Here is a 21458-nt window from a genome sequence, read left to right on the forward strand (position 1 = left end):
CTGGAGCTTTGGGGGACATCTTTTAGGACCCAGTCTACGCAAGGGAAAAATGGGGTCCTGTGGCCTTCATCCGTGGGAGGCCAGTTAGGGGAGCACTGACCCACATTCTATACTGGGGGAAACCGAGGCAGGCGGGATGTCACGCCAGAGACACAGAGCTGGGGGTGGGGAGAGGGAGGGGAAGTCTTAGGCCGGGCTGGAGAGCTGGCTGGTGACTGAAGCGACTTCTCTCCGTGTTCAGAGAATGCTCAGAAAGAAGCACACGCTCACAGGACTTCCCTGGCAGTCCCGTGGTTAAGACTCTGAGCTTCCACTGCGCGGGGCACGGGTTCGATCCCTGGTCGGGGGAAGTTTCACAGGCTGCACAGTGCGGCCTGAAACAAAACAAAACAAAACAAGCACACGCTCACATCCCTAGGGGGACAATTGAGCAGTCCTAATCCAAGGGTGGGTCTGATGCCAGCTGTGTGGTAGGGGAAACCTTCCCAAGGGGCGGCTGGGGGACACCCCGGTTTCATTTGCCGTCCAGCCCTGCCAAGCGCAGCCCTTGGGGGCGCGACCCATCAGGGCTGCAAATGGGCTTTCAGGCTCCATGAAGGCACCATGCCTGGACCACAGAGACCCAGGAAACCCTGAGCCAGCCGAATCTCCCCTTGGAGACGGGGGTGGGGGTTGGGGGGGCGACTCTCCCTGCCCCCAGCCCGAGCTCGTCAGGGTCCCCAGACGGCACGTGTTGCTTTACTTCACTCACTGCCCCATCGTGGGGTTGGAGGAGGGGGTGGAGAGAATGCCAGCTGCTTTTGAAGTTCCTGACTCTGGTGGCTTGATCGTCACATCTATGGCCTAAATCCCCACCTGTCGGGGGCACGGAACTGGAACAGAAGGGAAACCGGTTCCTAGAGCAACTTTCCCCCACTGCCTCCTTCGCGGGAGGCGAGGGGGACAGGCCCGGGTGGGAGGCCTTGTGGCTGAGCGAGCTCGTCCTGTGGCAGGGAGATCACCTTGGCTGATACCCTGGGTGGGTGGTTTTTTTTTTTTTTTCCTTTCTTTCTTTCTTTTTTTTTTTTTTTCAGCGGGGTGGGTGAAGGGAAGAAGAGCGTGGAGTCTAGTGCGGTGAGCTGATTCAATTCCTGCAGAGGGGAGGGTGCTCGGGACACCTTCGTGCTCCGGGGCCACCTGGGAAGGCAGCTGGCCGCTGGACGAGGCTCCGCCGGGCTCCCTGGCGTCACCCTTGGTGAGCGAGGTAAGTCGACCAGAGGTGAGTCTTCTCAGGCACCACGGGAAGGGCGTGTCTCGCTGAGGCTCGGAGAGAAGGGCTCAGATTGCTCTGCTCTTCACACACCCTTTCTTTCTGCTGCTGTTGGCAACAGGTAGAACATCCCTACCGACCCCAGCCACCAGCCGGGACCCCTGCTGTTCCGACAGGGCAGAAGGACGGATCAGGCCAGAAGGACCAACGGTCAGTGTCAGTCTCACGTCACCGAGCAGAACCGGCTGATAGAACGGCGCTGCCTTCCCTGGATCAGAGCCTGGGGCGCAGACCCTTAGAATCTTCCGGAAGCCCTTTGGATCTCATTCTTCCCTGCATGGCTGCACTACCTGATAGCCCCTTAACACGGGCACCGCTGGCCCTGCACAGTCACAGCTGGGTGAGTCTCAAAAGGCACATACACTTGTGAGTGGGAAATGCGGCAGTACCTTCATATTAAGACACAGAAGGCTGTAGGGAGGGGAAATGTCCCTTCTTCCCTTCTGACTTCGTTGGCTGGCTTAATCCCGAAATTGACAAGAGATAGATTAATAGGAGAAAAATGAACAAACGCTGAATCACATGTGTACGTGGGAGAGACCCGGGAAAACTGAGTAACTCGCCAGAACGGGTGAAACCATCACCTAAAATACTTTCTTCAGCAAAAGACAACAGAAGATGTTGGAGGTGGGAGAGAGAGATGTGAGAGGTGAGCAGGAAAAGCACAGTAAACAAGAAGGCAGTTCTGCAGATTTAAGTCCTTCCCTTCTGCATCGACTAGAGTTTCTACAGAGTGAGCCATCATCCCTCTTCTTGGTATGGCAAGGGAGACACTCTTACAAATAGAAATATCTCTTACAAAGGGTATCTTCTCCTTGGTTTTCAGAGCTTTTTCTGTGCCAGCAGTTTCTTAAAAATAACCAGTTTAAAATAACCCTTAGGCCAAAGAGGTGTATTTTGCGGTGACAAATTCCGCTCCCCTACAAGATGAATAGTGGGTGATTTCCTAAGAGCAGATGGGAGGGGATTCGAGAAATGGGGTGCTTCGTGCTTGTGGCGGAGAACCTGGAATCGGGGCAACGGTGCAGAAAGGGGCCGAGGAGCACACAACTTCGGCAGGTGTGGGCCAGGGCCCGTGGTGCACAGACCAACCGAGCTGTCAAGCACTGGGCAGTCAGTGCCTGTGGTGGGGAAGGGACATCCACGCTGAGGTCTGCATCCACCTCAGTGAGCAGAGGGGTGGACTAGAGCAGCAGGAAGGACCGGCCAGCAGGTCAGAGGCATTAGGGCCTCTCCTGACGGCTCCTCACTGGGGTCTGATCTGCCCGAACTCGCAGCTGTGACAGCATCCCCCCGCCCCTCTTTGGGATGTGGATGTGACGTCTCTGCGGGTGCCCTGAGAAGGGGGACCACAGGGCTGCCAGCAGCACCCACCATCCAGACAGCATGTTTCGTGCCAAATACCAAAAAAGGAAGACAACTAGGAGATGCCCGCGGGGCCCAGGGTCCCTGAGGTTGCTGGGGCACCGCCGAGGAGTGAGTCACAGTGAGCAGGTACCTGTGAGTTGCCCTCAGATGCTCGAGCACCAGGTTGGGGCGGGGTGGTGCTGCAGAGACTGGAGGTTTCAGGGAGGAAGTGGCGCTCGGTGGGGCCTCGGGGTTGTGTGGTGTGCCAGGTGCCCTGGGCTGCAGGCCGGCGTGTGGTGTGCCCTGGGAAAGAGGCCCAGGAAAGTCAGGAAGGGGGGATGCTTGCCTAGGATGGGGTCTCTTTAGGAGCCAGTCCCATCCCTGTGCCCGGTGAGTCCTGAACAGACCAGGAAAGGGACACACAACATTCCAACAGGCATCAAATCACTGCTCTGTGACTGATCGCTAGTGATTCTAGCAGCTGAGTTGACCTGTGGCTGGGACCCTCCTGAGCTAAGCTGGCCCCTTGAGATGCCCTCCTTGCCCTGCTAGGGGGCACAGAGCCCCTCTCCACAGCCCACACCTCAGTGCGACCTGAGGACCTGATTGTTCAGGGAAGGAAGGGATGAGGAAGAAGAGCCTTCCTTCTGGATTCAGAGCCCAGGGAGAGCACACCTACCTACCTACTTACCTATCTCTATCTATTCATCTCTCTCTATCTGTCTATCTAGTCACCATCTCTATATCTATCTAATCTATCTTCTGTCTACCATCTATTTACCTACCTACCTATCTAACCATATATCTATCTATCTAATCATCATAACTAAATCATCTCCATCTATCCACCCATCCATCCATCTGCCCATCCATCCATCAACCTGAGGTTCAAAGGACTTTTCAGTGCTCCTCTCTCTACTGTTCAGATGGACTTTTCTTACTTTCCATTTGAATGGAGGCCCCTTCACCTGCAGAGACTAGACAGAGCTCTCTATGCGTAGGTTGCAATGAGGCATAGTCTATAGCAGGCTCCCTACTAGCCAGCCTGAAATTGGTAAAGGAGAGAACAGCTATGTCCTGACGCAAATAAGGTCTTGGGGCTCATGGAGCTGGTGCCCTTCAAGCCAGCATGTGACTGCAGAAGTTCAGCATCTCTGCCTGGATTTGTGGTTCTGTGAGCTACTGTGACCTTTGGGTAAACCGCACACCCTCTGCAACCTCAGTGCTCACGTGTGCATCATGTGGACAGTCACTCAGGCTCTACCTGCTGCACGGAGAGCATTGGGTAGACCCACCCCAGCTCTCCTTGTCTCAGTGTTAAATTAAATTAACTTTTAATTAACTTGTCTTAATTAAAAGTTAAAGGATGATCAGAATGTAGATGATAGAAATGAAAGTGTGTAGAGCAAAGGCAGGGCTAGTTTAGCAAACTGGGGAAAATGGGCTGGAAAGATGAAAACATACAATTTTGACAGACAACCCAATAGAAAAAGGGACAAAATATTTATATTCCCCTCATAAAGAAGATAAATAATTTTCCATATAAGCAATATTATACAATATTTGTTTTTCTCTTTCTGGCTTACTTCACTCTGTATGACAGTCTCTAGGTCTATCCAGGTCTCTGCAAATGGCACTATTTTGTTCCTTTTTATGGCTAATACTCCATATGTACCACATCTTCTTTATCCATTCCTCTGTTGATAGACATTTAGGTTGCTTCCATGTTCTGGCTATTGTAAATAGTGCTGCAATGAACATTGGGGTGCAAGTATCTTTTTGAATTATGGTTTTCTCTGGGTATATGCCCAGGATGGGATTGCTGGGTCATATGGTAGTTCTATTTTTGGTTTTTTGAGGAACTTCCATACTGTTCTCCATAGTGGCTGTACCAATTTACATTCCCACCAACAGTGTAGGAAGGTCCCCTTTTCTCCACATCTGTGGAATCTAAAAACATGGTACAGATGAACTTATATGCAAAGCAGAAATAGAGACACAGATGTAGAGAATAAACTTATGGATACCAAGGGGGGAAGGGAGAATGAGATGAACTGGGAGATTGGGATTGACATATATACACTACCATGTATAAAACAGATAACTAATGAGAACCTGCTGTGTAGCACAGGGACCTCTACTCAAGGCTCTGTGGTGACCTTAATAGGAAGGAAATCTAAAAAAGGGGGGATAAGTGTAACGTGTAACTGATTCACTTTGCTGTACAGCAGAAACTAACAGAACATCGTAAAGCAACTATACGCCAATACAAATTTTAAAGAATAATAAAAAACAAAAGACAATGATAGTCATCAGGGGAATGCCAATTTAAACCACAAGAAGATGCCCCTGCACACCCACCAGCATGGTTCACCCGAAAAAGAATGACCACGCCCAGGGCTGGCGAGGATGAGGTGCCGTGGGGCTCCCGTACACGGTTGGGAGTGTGAAGAGCGGCTGCTCTGGCACACTGTTTGCCAGAACCTGTGAAAACGAAACGTGCAGAACCTGTGACTCACCAGCCCCACTCCTAGCTGTCCACAGGACTCAGCAGCATGCATATTTGTGTGTCAGCAAAGACATGTGAAAGAACACGCATAGCTGAACGTGATATAACATAACGGAAATGTTCACCAACAGTAGGATGTGTGTAAATCGGTGGTGATGCGCTCACACAACGGAGTACCATACAACAACGAGGAGGAACAAACCACGACTACACCCCGCCGTGGAGGTGAATCTCACAAACTGATGCTGACCCAAAGAAGCGCCGTGCGTAAGAATACACGTACACACGGAGTATGATTTCATGAACAACGTTCAGAAGCAGGCATGCTGAGTTGTGATTTTAGAAGTTAGGATATTGATGACCCTAGAGCAGAGACAGAGGTTGGGGCGGGCAAAGGAGAGTTTCGGGGGTGCTGGAGAGGCGTTTCCTAATCTGCGTGCTCATCACACAGACCTGCTCACTCTGCAAAAGTCGTCAAGCTCTACTTTGATAACTTGTGCACGTTTTTGCATGTGTGATTTTTAAACGGGTGCAAACTCTTTGACACTCCTCCTGTTGAGAGGTGGGGGCTGTGTCTGCTCTTCTCGATTCTGGGTGGGCTTGTGACTCGCTTGTAATCGATAGAAAGTGGAAGTGATGATACTACACTTCCCAGGCCAGCTTAGAAAAGGTGACGCGGTGTTTTTAAGTACAGTGTGTTAATAGAAGATCTGAGGGTCCGTAAGGCCAACAGATCAGGAGATGATTGCTGTTGAAAAAGAGAGCTTGTTACTTACAGATCCCAAGAAGAGGGGGCATGCCGTATCACAGAGGGTCACGGGGGAAGAGCTGGGGTTGCTCAGGAAACAGAGGGAGAGGAGCAGAAATGTGGGCAAGAGCCTTCACTGTGGTTTCTTTGGGAGGGAACAGGCATGACAGGGTCAGCAGACTTAGGGTTGTTTGAATCATCTCAGGGAGTTCTGGGACATGAGGGCTGCTCCTGGGGTGATCAGGGCAGGTGGAGAGTGGCCCCGCCTGTGAAAGCCTGATAAAGGAGGTGGCTGGGGTGTGACTCTGCAATGGTTGGGCTGCCCTTGAGAAGGACACTCAAGGAACTGGTGAATCCAGGGAAGGGCAGCCCCTCCAGGGTCAGCCAGGCCCCAAGATGTCAAAGCACTAGAATAAAGAAAATAAAAGACATGGTTAATAGATGGAGATTCTACCTTGTTTCTGAGACAATTTCTTTTGGAGCCTCAAGCTGCTGTGTAAGTAGCTGAGTTACTTGTAGACCTCCACGTTGTGAGGAAGCCCCCGTCTCACGAGCAACCCTCGTGCAGGTGCTGTAGCTGACAGCCCAGTTGAGGCTCCAGCCAAAAGCCAGCGTCAAGCACCACTCTTTTGAGTAAAATCACCTCCAGCCCCTGCTACTGAGTAACCCTCCGCTGTCAATTCTTTCCAGCTGAGCCTCCCAGCAGCGGGGAGCAGAGAAAAGCCATTCCCACTGTGTCCTGTGCAAAACCTGACTGTGACCATAATAAAGTGTCTTAAGCTGCTACATTCTGAGGGGTAATTTGCCACCTCGCAACCGTAAATGGAACAGTATGTCACACTTCAACATAAATTTACTTAAAAAAGAGATGCTTATATGTACCACATCTTCTTTATCCATTTGCAAAACAGAAAAAGACTTACACATATGGAAAACAAACGTACGGTTATCAAAGGGGAAACACTGAGGGGAGGGGTAAATCGGGAGCTTGGGATGGACACACACACACCATTGCATGTAAGATCAATAACCAACAGGGAACGCCACTCAGTGTTCTGTGATAACCTACATGAGAAAAGAATCTAAAAAAGAATGAATACAGGTATAACTGAATCACTCTGCTGTACACCTGAAACTAACACAACGTTGCAAATCAACTATGCTCCAATAAAATTAAAATGAAAAAAAGAGATATGCTTTCCATGGGTGTGTCGCTTCGGCAAATTATTAGGCATTACTAGATAGAGGGGTAACCCTACAGATACAATATTACATTTTAATTTTTTGTCTCCCCAAGGACCACTATGACATGCCTTCTAGCATGGCTGACCCAAACAGCCTTGTCCACCAAACCAACTCCTGTTTTCCTTACAACCCACCCCGGGCGGCCAGCGTGATGCTCTCTCTGATCTATACAGCCCTCTTGGTCTTCGGCGCCCTGGGAAACATCCTCGCCCTTCGCCTTGCCCATCGAAAGGGCAAGATCAACTCAACAAATGTCTACCTGGTCCACCTGGCAGTGTCTGATCTCCTGTTCACCCTGGCCCTGCCCGGAAAGATCGTCTACTATGTGCTGGACTTCAGCTGGCCATTCGGTGAAGGGTTCTGCAGGCTGACGGCCTTCCTATTCTACGTGAACACCTACTCGGGGATCTACCTGATGACTTTCGTGAGCGTGGACCGTTACGTGGCTGTGGTCCGCACCCACCAGTGTCCCCAGCTCCGCAAGCCTGGGCGGGCCAGGCTCCTCTGTATGGCTGTGTGGGCCCTGGCGTCTCTGCAGACGGCGCCCCTGCTCTTTTTCTCCACGACCAAGCTTGTGGCCGGCAGGCTGATCTGCATGGAGTATGACAGCGTCCAGCCGGTGCTCATGCTGCCGGTCGCGGTCCTAGTGATCTCCACTCTGAGCTTCTGCGGGCCGGTGGGTATCATCCTCTTCTGCTACGTGAAGATCACCGTGAAGCTGTGCAGGACGGCCCGGGACAACCCTCTGACGAGCCGGCATGGGCACCACCGCAGGGCCTGCCTGCTCACGCTGGTGGTGCTGGTGGCCGTGGCTGTGTGCTTCATCCCGTACCACGTTAACGTCATCCAGTTCATGGCAAGAAATATGCTCCGCTGGCCAACCTGCCCCGAGCAGAGGGCTTTCAAACTGTGGCTCCAGCTCACGGTGTGCCTCATGAACTTGAACTGCAGCATCGACCCCGTCATTTACTTCTTTGCCTCCATGCGTTACAGGAAGTGGCTCCTCCGCATTTTGAAACTCAAAGCATCAGCCTCCTCCTCCCCTCAGGGAAAAATCTCCTTAGAAACACAAAGTATCAACCAGATGGTAGGCTCCTTGCCCTTTGAGGAGAATGAGATCTAACAGGTCTTGGGCTTTAAGACTGCATCTGGGGGTGGGGGGGTGGGGGTCCAGGATTGGGAGACCCAAAGCTGATACAATTGGGGGGGGGATGGTTAAGAAAAAGAATACAAAATGATAGATGCAAAATTAGGTACAAGGTCTTGGATGGTACCTGAAGCTTGTACTCATTCGCTTTATGGCAAACCTACCTCTAATGTAACCTAATAAATACCACTGCAACCTTGGCCTCTGAAGGGTGTGTGGTTTCTTCTGGGAAAAGAGTATTTTCACAGCAAATGCAGTCAGGACCAAAAGAATCACTGGCTGAGTACCAGATCCACAGTCTAGACAAGGTTTCCAATGTGGGGAGGCACGTTGTTATAAAGAGCAAAACACCCCTCCCCCAATAACAAAACTTCTGAAAGCTTAGGGTTAACATTTACAAAAATGCCAAGGTTTTTCCTGAGAAAGTTAGAAACGTGGGGAGGACGCACTCCAAGTTATTGGCCTGGCTGCCTCTGGGGTCCGGGAGTGGGGGTGAAGGACTGGGTTTACTTTTGTAGGAGAAGTCTGAGTCTGGTGCAGGGGGTACACATTCCCGTATGAAGGACGTGAGTGGGGACCATGTTGGGGAAGGAGGAACATGGGGAACGTGGGCGTGAGCTTTTCGTTTGTTCTGTGCATGTCAGACAGTGCTTATCCATGGGAGCGTTGTTTACATTCGGTCAAAACAAACCTTTCTTGGCACTTCCTTGAGTTTAAAACAATGCAAAGAGCATTTCCACTTGGGCGATTTTTTAAGATATATTTATATATTTATTTATATATTGGCTGCTTTGGGTCTTCATTGCCATGTGCGGGCTTTCTCTAGTTGCGGGGAGCGGGGGCTACTCTTTGTTGTGGTGTGTGGGCTTCTCATCGCGGTCTCTTTTCTTGTGGTGGAGCACAAGCTCTAGGTGCGCGGGCTTCAGTAGTTGCAGCACACAGGCTCAACAGTTGTGGCTCGAGGGCTCTAGAGCAGGCTTTGTAGTTGTGGCACACGGGCTTAGTTGCTCCATGGCATGTGGGATCTTCCTGGACCAGGGATGGAACCTGTGTCCCCTACATTGGCAGGTGGATTCTTAACCATTGCGTCACCAGGGAAGTCCCCACTTTGGCAATTTTGAGTTTTGTAAAATAAAACACAGGTTTCCCTGCCAAATTGTGGGGAGTACCAGGGCCAGCGTGATGTCTGTCTCAGCCGCACGGGCCCAGCTCAACCTACTCACGGCCTCTGTGGCCCTCCCTGCCCCCCCCCCCCCCAGCTCTCCGGCTTCAGACGGGTCCTCTCTGAGGTCATCCCCGTTCCCTGACCTACAATGACCTCCTTTTGCTCCATGATCGGCGTCTTCCACCTCACAATTTCCAAGCTTGGGGCACTTGACTCTTCCGCACAGAGCTTCACACTGGCTCTCTTGAGAGGGGATTGTCTCACAGGGCACCCAGACTGTACATTCCTGAGAGACGCCTGGGGCAGAGCCGCCTCCCCTCAGCCCCTCGCATCACAGCCCCGTTACTCCTGTGATGGGAGATGGTGCCCGGTCCGTCCTTGCCGGTGGGAGCTGCTGAGCATTCCTCCTCCCACGCTGAGGTGTGTCCCAGGAAAAGCCCTCAGGGGCTCACGTCGAGGCTCTGGGCACACTTTTCCTCCATCCTGCCCTTGTCTCTGCCTCCACTGGGCTCGGGGCAGGGAGGACACTCAGCTCCAGAGTTACCCACAGACACGTGACTGTGGCCCCTGGTCCCAGCACTGAACGTGGATCCTGGGGACGTGGTGGCCGGTGCTCATGGTGGAGGTGCTTCCTGCCTGCTGCGGGACAGGAATGATGGTTAAAGGCGCCGAAGAATTTGGAAGTCTGCTCTTGGGGCCTGTGGACTGAAGGTGCAGAACCTCAGCTGAAAGGTCCACCTCTGCACCCTGCGTACCTCTCATAGGAGCCCACAGCTCATGTCCACGCCTGGCCGGGGGGAAAAGCTCACACTCACGCTGTTTGCCCCAACCCAGCCCTTATCAAAGGGCATGGAAGTGGCAAGGGGGGGCCTGGACAGCCTGCAGTTTGGAGGAGGCAAACTGCAGAGGCCTCCTCCTCCTTGGAGAGCGGCCAGGCCAGCGGGGCGGCAGACAGAGCGGCCAGGCCAGCGGGGCGGCAGACCTGTCTGACTCTGGATGTTACAAATCCTTCTTTTTTTGTTACAAATCCTTCTTGGCCATCCTCCCAAGCATTTCTCATCACCTGTCCAGGCTGCACGCCAGGCTCCTCAGATCCAAAACTTCTCGGGGCTGGTTTGTGCCGAGCACGTGGAAGCAGGAAGGAGGAAGCCACATCCGGAGGGCATTTGGGGACAAAACAGGATCAGGAAAGAGGAGGAGACCACGGCTGCGGCAGGAAGCAGCAACAATGGGTGGGGGAGAGCCAGCGAGCTGCACCTCTGGCTTCCAGCACCGCTGCAGGAGGAGGGGGATGGCTCCCTGTTCAGACAAGCTGAAGACGGGTGTGATTTACAAAGAGGGACGTCTGAGTCCCGAGGACTCAACCAGCCGGGCTCAGGGCTCGGACTCCGGAGCTCAGGGAGTCAGGAGGGAGAAATGCCCTGCTGAGGATTCACACCCACGCCTGAGCCTCAATTTCCTTGTCTGTAAAAACAGGGACTATAATATCTACCACGTGGGGTTAGTGTGTTGCGGGGGTGGGGAGGTGGGGGGGGGTGTGTGTGTGAGAGATCCGTGAATCAGCACACGTGTAAATCCCTTAAAACTAATGAAATCATTTAAATGAAAACTGACTGGCCACCGAAGTTTTCTGAGTGGGCTGGCACAGCTCCTGTCAGCAGGGATGTACATCTCATTATTACCGGCACCAGAAGGTCCCAATGGGGGCACACTCAGGCCCCTAGAGCAGGGGTTCCCAAAGTGTGGTCCCCGGGCCTACCGACTGGCAGCATCAACACCCCTGGAGACTTGTTAGAAATGCACTTTCTGGGGCCGCACTGCGGACCTGCTGACCCGGCTGCTTTGGGGGAGGGGCCCAGCGCTCTGTGTCTTAACAAGCCCTCTGGGTCATCCTGCTGCAGCTCACGCTTGAGAACCCTGGCCTGAGGGGTCCTTGGAGACTTGCTAGCACCTCTCTCGTGCATGGTATGAGTTTGCTGGGGCCGCTGTAATAAAATACTGTTAAAAAATGTGACCCCCCCCAAAACCCCAAAACTTACTCTTTTACAGTTCTGGAGGCTGGAAGTTCAAAATCAAGGTGTCAGGAGGGCTGGTTTCTTCTGAGACTATGAGGGAGGCTCTGTTCCAGGCCTCTCCCAGCTTCTGGTGATTTGCTGGCAGTTGTTGGCGTTCCTTGGCTAGTAAAGCATCACCCTGATCTCTGCCTCCATCTTCACGTGGTCTTCTCTCCATGCATCTCTGTCTTCACATGGCATTTTCTTCTTTTCCTAAGGACAGCAGTCATCTTGGATTAGGCTCACCCTTATGACCTCATCTGAACTTGATTATACCTGCAAAGCCCTCGTCTGAACTTGATTTCACCTATTTCCAATTAACGTCATATTGACAGGTACTGGGGGTTAGGACTTGATCCTATCATTTTGGGGGACAAAATCCAACTCATAACCTGCACCCATTTCTGAGCACCCCTCTTTCCAGACACTCTTCTCTGCGTCTCATCCCATCCTGGACCCCTCCCCAGCTCTAAGTCCCTATTATACCGCATCAGAGCTCTGTGACCAAGGTGAGACTTGGAGAAAGGTGTAGGAAGGGTCTGTTTTAAACACTAGTTGGGGGCTTCCCTGGTGGCACATTGGTTAAGAATCCGCCTGCCAACGCAGGAGACACAGGTTCAATCCCTGCTCCGAGAAGATCCCACATGCCACAGAGTAGCTACACTCATGTGCCACAACTACTGAACCTGTGCTCTAGAGCCCACGAGCCACAACTACTGAAGCCTGCTTGCCTAGTGGCCGTGCTCTAGAAGAGAAGCCACCTCAATGAGAAGCCTGCACACCGCCACAAAGAGTAGCCCCTGCTTGCCACAACAAGAGAAAGCCTGCATGCAGCAACGAAGACCTAACACAGCCAAAGATAAATAAATCAATATATATTTTATAAATAATAAATAAAAAATACTAGTTGGTCCAAAAAAAGTTGAACTTCCGTGGTTTGTTTCTCAGCCCGAATCAAGATAACCCCATGTTGAAGTGGAAACATCAGAGTGACACCTCAGAGGGTCCCCTCACTGTGCATGTGGGAGCTTAGTTCAGAGGAAAGTGTAGGGCCCAGGGCAGCCCTGCAGGTCTGGACTCTGTAACAAGGACCCCTGTGTCCCATTCCGGGGCATGGACAACCAACAGAGATGTCCGGGAGATTCTGCCCTTGGGTGGAGGGTCTCATGATGACTTCTAAGAATTTCATGCTCTTGGGTGGAGGGTCTCATGATGACTTCTAAGAATTTCAATCATTTGGCATTTTAAGGAGGAAGAATGGAGAGTTTCATAAGTCGAGTTGGTAGATACCCAAATGTCCCTATGGGTGCTCGGCTTTCCCCAGAAAGCACATTTCCACTGAGAATCCCTGCTTCCCTGCCATCACCACACACCACAAGTCAACCACGGCCCAGCTTTCACCACGGTTTTCTTTCTCACTTTGCCAAGTGACTGCATATGGGGCAGACACAGAGAGGGAGTCCCTCTGGCGTGTGTGGGGGTTGTGGGCAGCCAGGCTCGGGGACGGGTTGTGTCCTCCGTGGGGACCCCAACCCTGAAGGTCAGGCCACACCTCAGGCCACGAATCCCTCATGACAGGGACGCCCTGTTTCCTCTGTAATTTCGAAATCTTGAGGTCTACCCCACCTTCCAGTGCTCACATTCTCTGATTCCAAGAAGCCCTGACACGTCCTCTGCTGCCCTAGCAGCTCTGCAGTGCGACAGGCAGGGCAGGTGGCGGGAGCCCGCTGTGTGTGTGTTTGTGTGCTTAATGCGAATACCTGAGAGTATTCCCTTTGGCTGGTTGCACATAAGGGATAAAGTGCTAGAAACTGAGCGAGCTAGGACAGTGCCAGACATTCAGCCCCGAGGAAGACACATCAGCTCCATCTGCAAGCGTAAGGGGCTGCTCCCCCAGCAGCAGGCGGCAGCTCAGGGGACAGGAGGGGGCCCTGCAGAAAGGACACACTGGCGACACCAATTCTGTCTTGGGGCCGGTTTCCTCCTCAACATTCACTGCATTAATTCCTACATTTATCAAGCATGAGCCTCGGCTCTGAGGTTACGGTGGGAATAATGGAACCACGGCCCCTAAGACTCGTGGATCGTGTAGACCAGCGGATGACGCATTCGATGGTAACCAGACAAGGACACACAAGGCGCTAAGTGTTAATGGAGGTTGATGGACTACGGGAGGCGAGGCTGGGGAGACGGGGCAGACTCCCGTGTTTGGGGGTGGACGATTGGGTGGATGGCGGTGTCCCTCCCGAGGTCGGGAACACAGGAGGAGCTATAGGGAGAAGGTGGGCTTGGGTGGCCCTGGGACGGGCGTATGCAGGCGTCCAGGACAAAGGCCTGAAGCCTAGAAGAGACGTCTAGGGTGAGGGCACAGACTCGGGAGGCATGAAGTGGACGTGACTCCCAGGGGGAGTCGGGGTTCTGCTAAATGTAGGTTTTGTTATTAGTCAGGTGTGGTGAGACAGGTTACCCGCTTCCTTTCTGCCCCAGTGAGCGTCCTCACGGTGGAGCGGGGTGAGGAGGGGCATTTTGTCAGCGTCATGTCCTTTAATTCCCTCCGCAAAGGATTTGTTATTGGCTGAATCGTCCCCTCCCCCCCACATTCACATGCTGAGGTCCCAAGCCCCAGCACCTCCGAATGTGACTGTATTTGGAGACAGGTTCTTTAAAATGAGGTCATTAGGTCCTCATCCAAGAAGGCGGATGTGTGTATAAGAAGAGGAGATTAGGACACAGACACACAGACACACACAGAGGGACACCCGTGTAAAGACAGAGAGAAGACAGCATCTACAAGCCAAAGAGAGACCTCAGAGGATAACCAGCCCTGCCCACACCTTGACCTCAGGCTTCCAGCCTCCAGAACCGTGAGGAAATGACCTTGTTGTTGAAGACCCCCCACCCCCGCCCCCCCAGTCTGTGGGACTCCTGCAGCCCACGCAGACTGATGCAGTATTCTTCATTTCTCCACCTGACGGAAGGGAAAAAAGGAGATTCTGCTCTCTGCCTTCAAACTTCGCACCTCCTACCCACCTATTGAAAGAATAACAGAAGCCAAGACACAGGGAATGTTATCATTCCCACTGGTTTTCTTAGGCACCTCCTAGAACTAAAAATGTTACATTGACGGGGGTGTGGAGTTGGTGCTGGGCAGTGACCTTTGGTCAGTGGAGCCTTCCAGAAGGTCAGGTGACAGCAGGCTGTAGAGTCAAGCGGCGGCTGCAGTTGGAGGAGGAGCGGGGGTGCCCACGGTGCCACGTCGTACGTGGTACAGGTTGCCAGGCTGCTTCTCCCTCGGTCGAGTCAATGACCCGGGGTTACTGAGCAGCCTTCATGCAGCGCCCTGCCCATCCCACAGCCTACAGGTGACTTTGCCGGCCTGCTCGGCTGCCCTCTGTTGAGTACTTCCGCAGAAGCCTGTTCACCTTATCTCTCGTGTTTTCCATGTGCTCCTTTTCTCTGTTCACAGAGGGCTCTGGTTGCGTGTGGGGATGTGACAGAGGAGACCGGCGGCAACCGCAGTCCTTTCCATAGACGCCAGCTCCTCCGCTGAGCTCCTGCAAGCAGCCAACTCGGGAACCTTCACGTTCAGGTCCCTGGAAGCACCCTTCCGTGGGAAGGATGGCCTCGAGAGCCCTGCCTCTTACCTCCAACCTTCGCCAAGTGAGCCCACCGCAGGCGGGTGGGGCTGGAGGGGAGGCCTTCCTCGGGGGGACCCACGGGACGTGGGTTCCAGGCCTGCTGGGCCCCAGGCAGCCTCGGGGAGTCCCTGGCAGTTCTAGAACCTGGCTTCAAGTGCGAACGGAGGCTGTTGGTCAGGATGACAGCTGATGTCCCTTCAGCTCTGAGCACTGGGGTTTCTGCGGGGGAGGCCGGGGAGCCCAGCAGGTGCAGCCTGGTTGCCCGTGAGTCCAAGGGGTGTGCCGTGCACCTGTCTTGGCGCCTCTTTACCATCTTTTGTTCTGTGTTCAGTGGGCGTGGCTTGATTCGGTTCAGAGGTTTAGCCTCTGGCTGGTGTCCACTCTCATCTGGGGAAACAGTGGCTGGTGTGGGGCTGGTGTCAAACAGTGTTGGAGAGAAACTCGCATAGAGAGGGGAGAGGAGGAGAGGAGGGCAGAGCCAGGGAGAGTGAGGCTGGGGGTGCCCCCCTCAGGGTCAACTGTGCTGAATATCTGGCCGCTGCTGTCGGGCCCTACGGCAGGGGCCCCCACATGTGCCCCAATGGCATATTGGTTATTTTGAATTAAAGTTACTTAAGAAAGAGTCGATGCAAGAGGGCCATTCTGACCCTCCTCTCTGTCTCCCTGAAAGCAGGAGATAAATCTGTCCTATGAAAGGTCCCCTCCCTGCTCCTGGAGGTAGAAGAACACCATTATCTCCAGCGAGAGGGAGTTGCCGAGGAGAAGCCTGTATAAGCAAACCTTGTTACTTCTTTACTCACAGACTACCCCAAGCCCAAACTCTGTTTAGAGTCTTCACTAATTAAGGACCCAAAGCCGAAGTTTCTTTGTCCTGTCAATTCCTCACAAATTTGTTTCTTTGTCTAAAAAGTATAGAAGCTGCCTGCTTTGGCCACTTCTTAGGTCCTGTTTCAATGAGACCTCCCTGCACAAGAATTAAAATTTCTCTCCTGTTAATCTGTCTTGGGTTAATTTTATTATTAATCCAGCCACAAGAGCTTAAGAGGGGTAGAGGGGGAACTCCCCCCCCCCAAATAGCACCCTTCCTAGGACCTCACGGTGTGAGGCAGGGAAGCTGGGTGCTGGGAGACGGGCGCACTGCACCAGGGGTGCTGAGCAAGAAACCCTGTCCCTTAATCATGGCACTGGAACTGGTGACACGCTGTTCCCCATTTGTTCCAGCTCTGTGAGGTTCTGGGGGCCACCTAGGCTGCAGAATAAGACATCAGGGGCAGAGGCCCCTAAACTTTCTTACTGCAGTCCTTTGGGAGACCTCTTTGGCGGTTCTCCCAATCTGAATGACTTTCTTGCTACTCTTGACTGATGCTACAATGGAACTTCTCTTAGCCGACTCCACGAAGCCGTCTCAGGGGTTGCGCGGCTCTGAGGGTCGCCCACTGCACACAACATGCTTGTGGGCGGGGGCCTGTCCCCAGCCCGTTTCCCCGCTCCGTTCTTCTGAGCCAGGTGGGGCCCTGTGCTCCCCGAGAGACAGCTGTGTTTGTTCTCAAACCTTCTCACGTCAGTTGTTATCAAAATTAAATAATTTAATTAATTATTACAGAAATCGATATAAAGACAAAAAAGAGTTTTTTTAATACGAACAAAGTTGAATGTTTTGGTAAGTTTGATAAAGATGAGTTGCTAATAAAACCAAACCTGCTGTCAAAATAGATGTGAGTGTTAACAGTTACAGGGTGTTTGGAAAAGTGTAAAAATCCAGGATGACGTGCACTCTGATTGCTTTGCTGAGTTCTGGGGCTAAGAAATCCAAACTGGAATTTACAAAGGACGTAATATGAGTGTGGATTATAAAAAACACAAATTTCTAATCATTACAGCTACGATTTGAAAAATAAAGGCCTTGTCCACATCCACACCAGAAGATTGGTGAATTAATTACATTGACATGTTTGAACTTAAAATATTTACTCTGTGGGCTCCGGTATATAGATGTATATACATATATTACACATGCACACATAGGTGTATATGTATGTATGTGTACATATCTATCTATCTCCCTCGACTTATGATGAACCCATTGTAAGCTGAAAATCTCCCAAGTCGAAATGCATGAATACACCTAACCCACCAAACCTCACAGCTTAGCCCAGCCTACCTGAAACGTGCTCAGAACACTTACACGAGCCTATGGCTGGGCAGAGTCACCTGACAAAGCCTACTCTTAAACAAAGTGTTGAGTGTCTCATGTAGTTTACTGGATACGGTACTGACAGTGCAAAGCAGAAGGTTGTCTGGGTGCAGAATTGTTGCTGATCCCTGTGATCATGTGGCCGTCGGGCTGCCACTCCCGGCATCACGAAGGGGGATCGGACTGAAAAGAATATCGCCGACCCAGGAAAAGATCAACATGCAGAATTCAAAGTACGGTTTCTACTGAGTGCCTGCCACTTTCATGCTATCACACAGTTGAAAAATTATAAGCCAAACCTTTGTACATCAGGGTCCTTCTGTGTGTGTATATGTTCTACATTTTACCCAACTTTTTTTTTTCCAACTTTTTAATATTGACTAACCAGCAGTTCCCAGCCTAGAATAAGAGGGCTTTTGGCATGTGCCATTTGTGTTAAAAATAGTGGTGCAGTATTGTGATTCATAAGAAATATAAGTTTGGTCATTCAGGTGACCAAAATTCTCTCTCATCTATATTTGGTCTTTATCCACATTTCCTGGCTCACAGCTCCTAAAACCTTGGAATATCCTAAGTGTAAAGAATGATGTAGGTGTCTTTTGTTATGTGAATGAGGTGGTTTTTGGAAGCACCGAAGGATGGGGGCTGATGGGCAGGAGAAGGAACTTTCTGCCCCACCCCCTTGACCTCCACGGAGGGGAGAGAGGCTAGAGGTCGAATCAATGGCCAATGGCCAGTAATTTAATCAATCCAGCCTATGTAATGAAGCCTCCATAAAAAACCTAAAGGACAGAGTTTGGAGGCTTCTAGGTTGGTGAACGCGTGGCGATTTTGGGGAGAGTGGGGCTCAGAGAGAGCCCGGAAGCTCTGCACGCATTCCCCTTACCTCGCCCTACACATCTCTTCATCTGGCTGTGGGGTCACATCCTTTAATATCCTTTTAAAATAAATCGGTAACCTAGTGAGCAAATGAGTTTTCCTAGTTCTGTGAGTTATTCTTGCAAAGTAGCTGAACCCTAGGAAGAGGTTGTGGGAACCTCTGATTTACAGCCAGGCGGTCAGAAGTACAGGTAACAAGCTGGACTCGTGCCTGGCACCTGACGTGGGGGCATCTCGTGGGACTGAGCCCTTCGCCTGTGGAATCGGATTCTGCCTCCAGGAGACTGTGTCAGGACTGAGTTGAATTCTTGGACCCGCTGCTGGCATCTGAGAATTTCCTGCTGATATGGGGAAGGCCACCCCCCCTCCCCGCCCCCACGATGGAAGCAGGTCCAGGAACCCTTTCGAGTGGCCACTCCCCCAGACGGCAGAGACTGTATTTTGTCAATTTTTTGCCTCCTCCCTCCCTCCCTCCCTCCCTTGTCGGACCCCCCAGGGAAGGCAAGTGAAGGAAGCTGGGGCACAGCTGGTGGCGCAGCCCTTGCCCATGGGGGTTTAGTATGGTTATGTCATCCCTTGGTGCATGAGGCAGCCAGCAGAGAATGACTGGTGTTAGCAGAATTGCTGGTTATCTGCCCGGTTGACCGCGAGCATTCCTCAGCTCAGGTTCTGGGAGGGTCCGCTGGAGGGCTGGGGCTGGTTCTGCAAGGCGGTGGCATCCTGCTCTGCCTGGGGCTGGCCCCAGGCCCCGGGCCCCAGCCCCTCCCTCCGTCCTCAGTCCCCGCAGACCTTTGTCCTGCTTCTGTGTTCCTGATGAATCTGAGGTTCTTGAGGTCTCGTCGCAGAAAGAATTCAGTGAGAGACAAAGTGATGGGTAAGAAGTGGATTTACTTAGAGAGAAACCCGCCCCACAGACAGAGTGTGGGCCATCTCAGAAGGTGAGAGCCCCCGAAATATGGTGTGGTTAGTTTTTATGGGCTGAGTGATTTCATGGGCTAATGAGGGGGAGGATTATTCCAACTATTTGGGGGAAGGGATGGTGATTTCCAGGCGTTAGGCCACGGCCCACTTTTTGGCCTTTTATAAGGTCGGCCTCAGAACTGTCATGGTGCTGGTGAGTGTGTCATTTAGCTGAGGTCTTACCATGTGTGTCATGAGGCTCGAGGGCCACAGGAAGTTGAATCTTCTGCCATTGTGGACCTACTTGGTTCTAACCAATTTTTGTCATGTCCTAGGTCCATGTCATTCTTTTAAAGGTTGTGCCCTGCCCCCATATAGGACTGAAGTGGATTAATTCCCAGGCAAACCACAAGCCCCACTGGACATCACAGTGCAGGGGCAGCTGGGGTCTGGTGCTCTGAGGATATCCACCAGCTTTGGACAGGAGGGGTTAGGTTTGGGACCATGAAGGAATCTCCTGGAAAGTGTCTGAATCCATGGAAAGTCCTGAGGACATGCTGTGCCCTCCCCCAGGCTCCACCAGGAGCTCGGCCGGAAGCGTCTCCACTGTGAAATGAGGGGAGGGGTATAAGAAGTTCCCCAAGGATGCATGTCTCCCCCCTACAACCCCATTCTAATGCCCTGGGGCTGCAGCCACATTCCACCAGCCCAGGGCCCTGGGGCCCCCCAATGTAGGAGATGCACTAGGCCCTCTTGGTCTGAACCCCTGAAAGAAGTGTGCAAGCTCTTAAGGGGGGATATGAGATTTCTTTGGAGAGTTTCAACTTTCTCTTGAATATTTCATAATACAGAAGAGTACAGTTGGTTAGGTTTCCTCTAACTTTCTAGTTTCTTCTGGCTGATCTAAGAATTAAAGTGACATGAGACAGAAAATACAATTTAGTTTTGTATGTACAGGAAGCCCACATACACAAGAGGGTCAGAGACAGAAAGGTAAAATGAGGTCCAGATGCCATCCTGAGCTGAGGAAGGGGGTTGGGGCCTGGGGCTTCTGAGGACGCGAGAGTCACTCACAGGACGAGAAGAGCAGATGTTGGGAAATTAGATGTTTGCCCTGACACACTGATGGGGCCACTTTGGTGAAATTTATCTCTGGTAATAACTCCTTCCCGGGAAAAATCCCCAATTACAACTCTTCTAGGTAGTTTGGGGAAGGGCAGTAGTTTCCCTTGAACCCACAGGGTCTCAATTGCCTTTAGCTCAAAATGACCCTCATGCGGGCCCTCGTTTGTCAGTCCTCTGCCTTCCAGGCCTGCCTACTCCCTTCATTACAGGAACCACCTGGACGTTTCCAGAATGAGGAACCTGTCCTCAAGGGGCAGCGCTTCTTAACTTTCTGGAATCCATTTGGTATCTGGGCCACTTCCAGAATAATGTCTTTAAACATGTGAAACAACATACAGAGGAAAACAATTATATTGAAATAATCAAATACTTTGAAAATTGCAAAAAAAAAAAAATTCTCACGCAAAAGTGGCACATTTAGGGGAGGCTCCTTCTGAATCCCTGTACTACGTACAGCATCTGTGTAAGTTATTACAAACGAGAGTGAATCAGGCACCCTCTGTGCCCTACGCCCTCTCCCCATGTATCCACTTCCTTCCTCCCTCTGCCCAGAGCAACAGTATCCCCAGACTTGAAGTGTTTTCTTTTTTTCTCTTTTTTCATAAATTTATTTATTTATTGGCTGCGTTGGGTCTTCGTTGCTGCACACGGGCTTTCTCTAGTTGCGGCGAGTGCGGGCTACTCTTCATTGTGGTGAGTGGGCTTCTCACTGCGGTGGTTTCTCTTGTTGTGGAGCACGGGCTCTAGGCGTACGGGCTCAGTAGTTGTGGCTCGCGGGCTCTAGAGCACAGGCTCAGTGGTTGTGGTGCATGGGCTTAGTTGCTCTGCGGCATGTGGGATCTTCCCGGACCAGGGATCAAACCCGTGTCGCCTGCATTGGCAGGCGGATTCTTAACCACTGCACCACCACGGAAGTCCCTGGAGTGGTTTTGAGCTCTGAATTTAGAAATGCATAAATGTCTAAAATGGCCCCTCATACAAACACTCAGAAATAAGACAGGCTGAGAGTGGGTGTTGGGCTTTACTTGCTCTGCTCACAGCGGGGCCGTCTCTGCCCCGTTGCATCCACTCTGCTGAAGAGGCTGGATTTTCTAATTATTTGCTTGACTGTTTTGCTTGCACAAAACAAGCAGGCTTTCCCCCTTTAAACAGGTCCTTGAGGCACCAGCAGGTGTTGATGTTACATTTATCTCTGTGC

At 51.8% G+C, this 21458-nt stretch overlaps 1 protein-coding gene across 1 annotated transcript; it reads left to right on the top strand.

Moving 5' to 3' along the window:
* The first annotated feature begins 7309 nt into the window (after positions 1–7309).
* Positions 7310–8281, top strand: LOC130835519 (G-protein coupled receptor 183-like). Its single transcript, XM_057707110.1, has one exon. The coding sequence runs from the start codon at positions 7310–7312 to the stop codon at positions 8279–8281; it is 972 nt and encodes a 323-aa protein (XP_057563093.1).
* The last annotated feature ends 13177 nt before the right edge of the window (positions 8282–21458 follow it).

This window comes from Hippopotamus amphibius, chromosome 14 (assembly GCF_030028045.1).
Source record: "Hippopotamus amphibius kiboko isolate mHipAmp2 chromosome 14, mHipAmp2.hap2, whole genome shotgun sequence".
In the NCBI taxonomy this organism is placed as follows: domain Eukaryota; kingdom Metazoa; phylum Chordata; class Mammalia; order Artiodactyla; family Hippopotamidae; genus Hippopotamus; species Hippopotamus amphibius.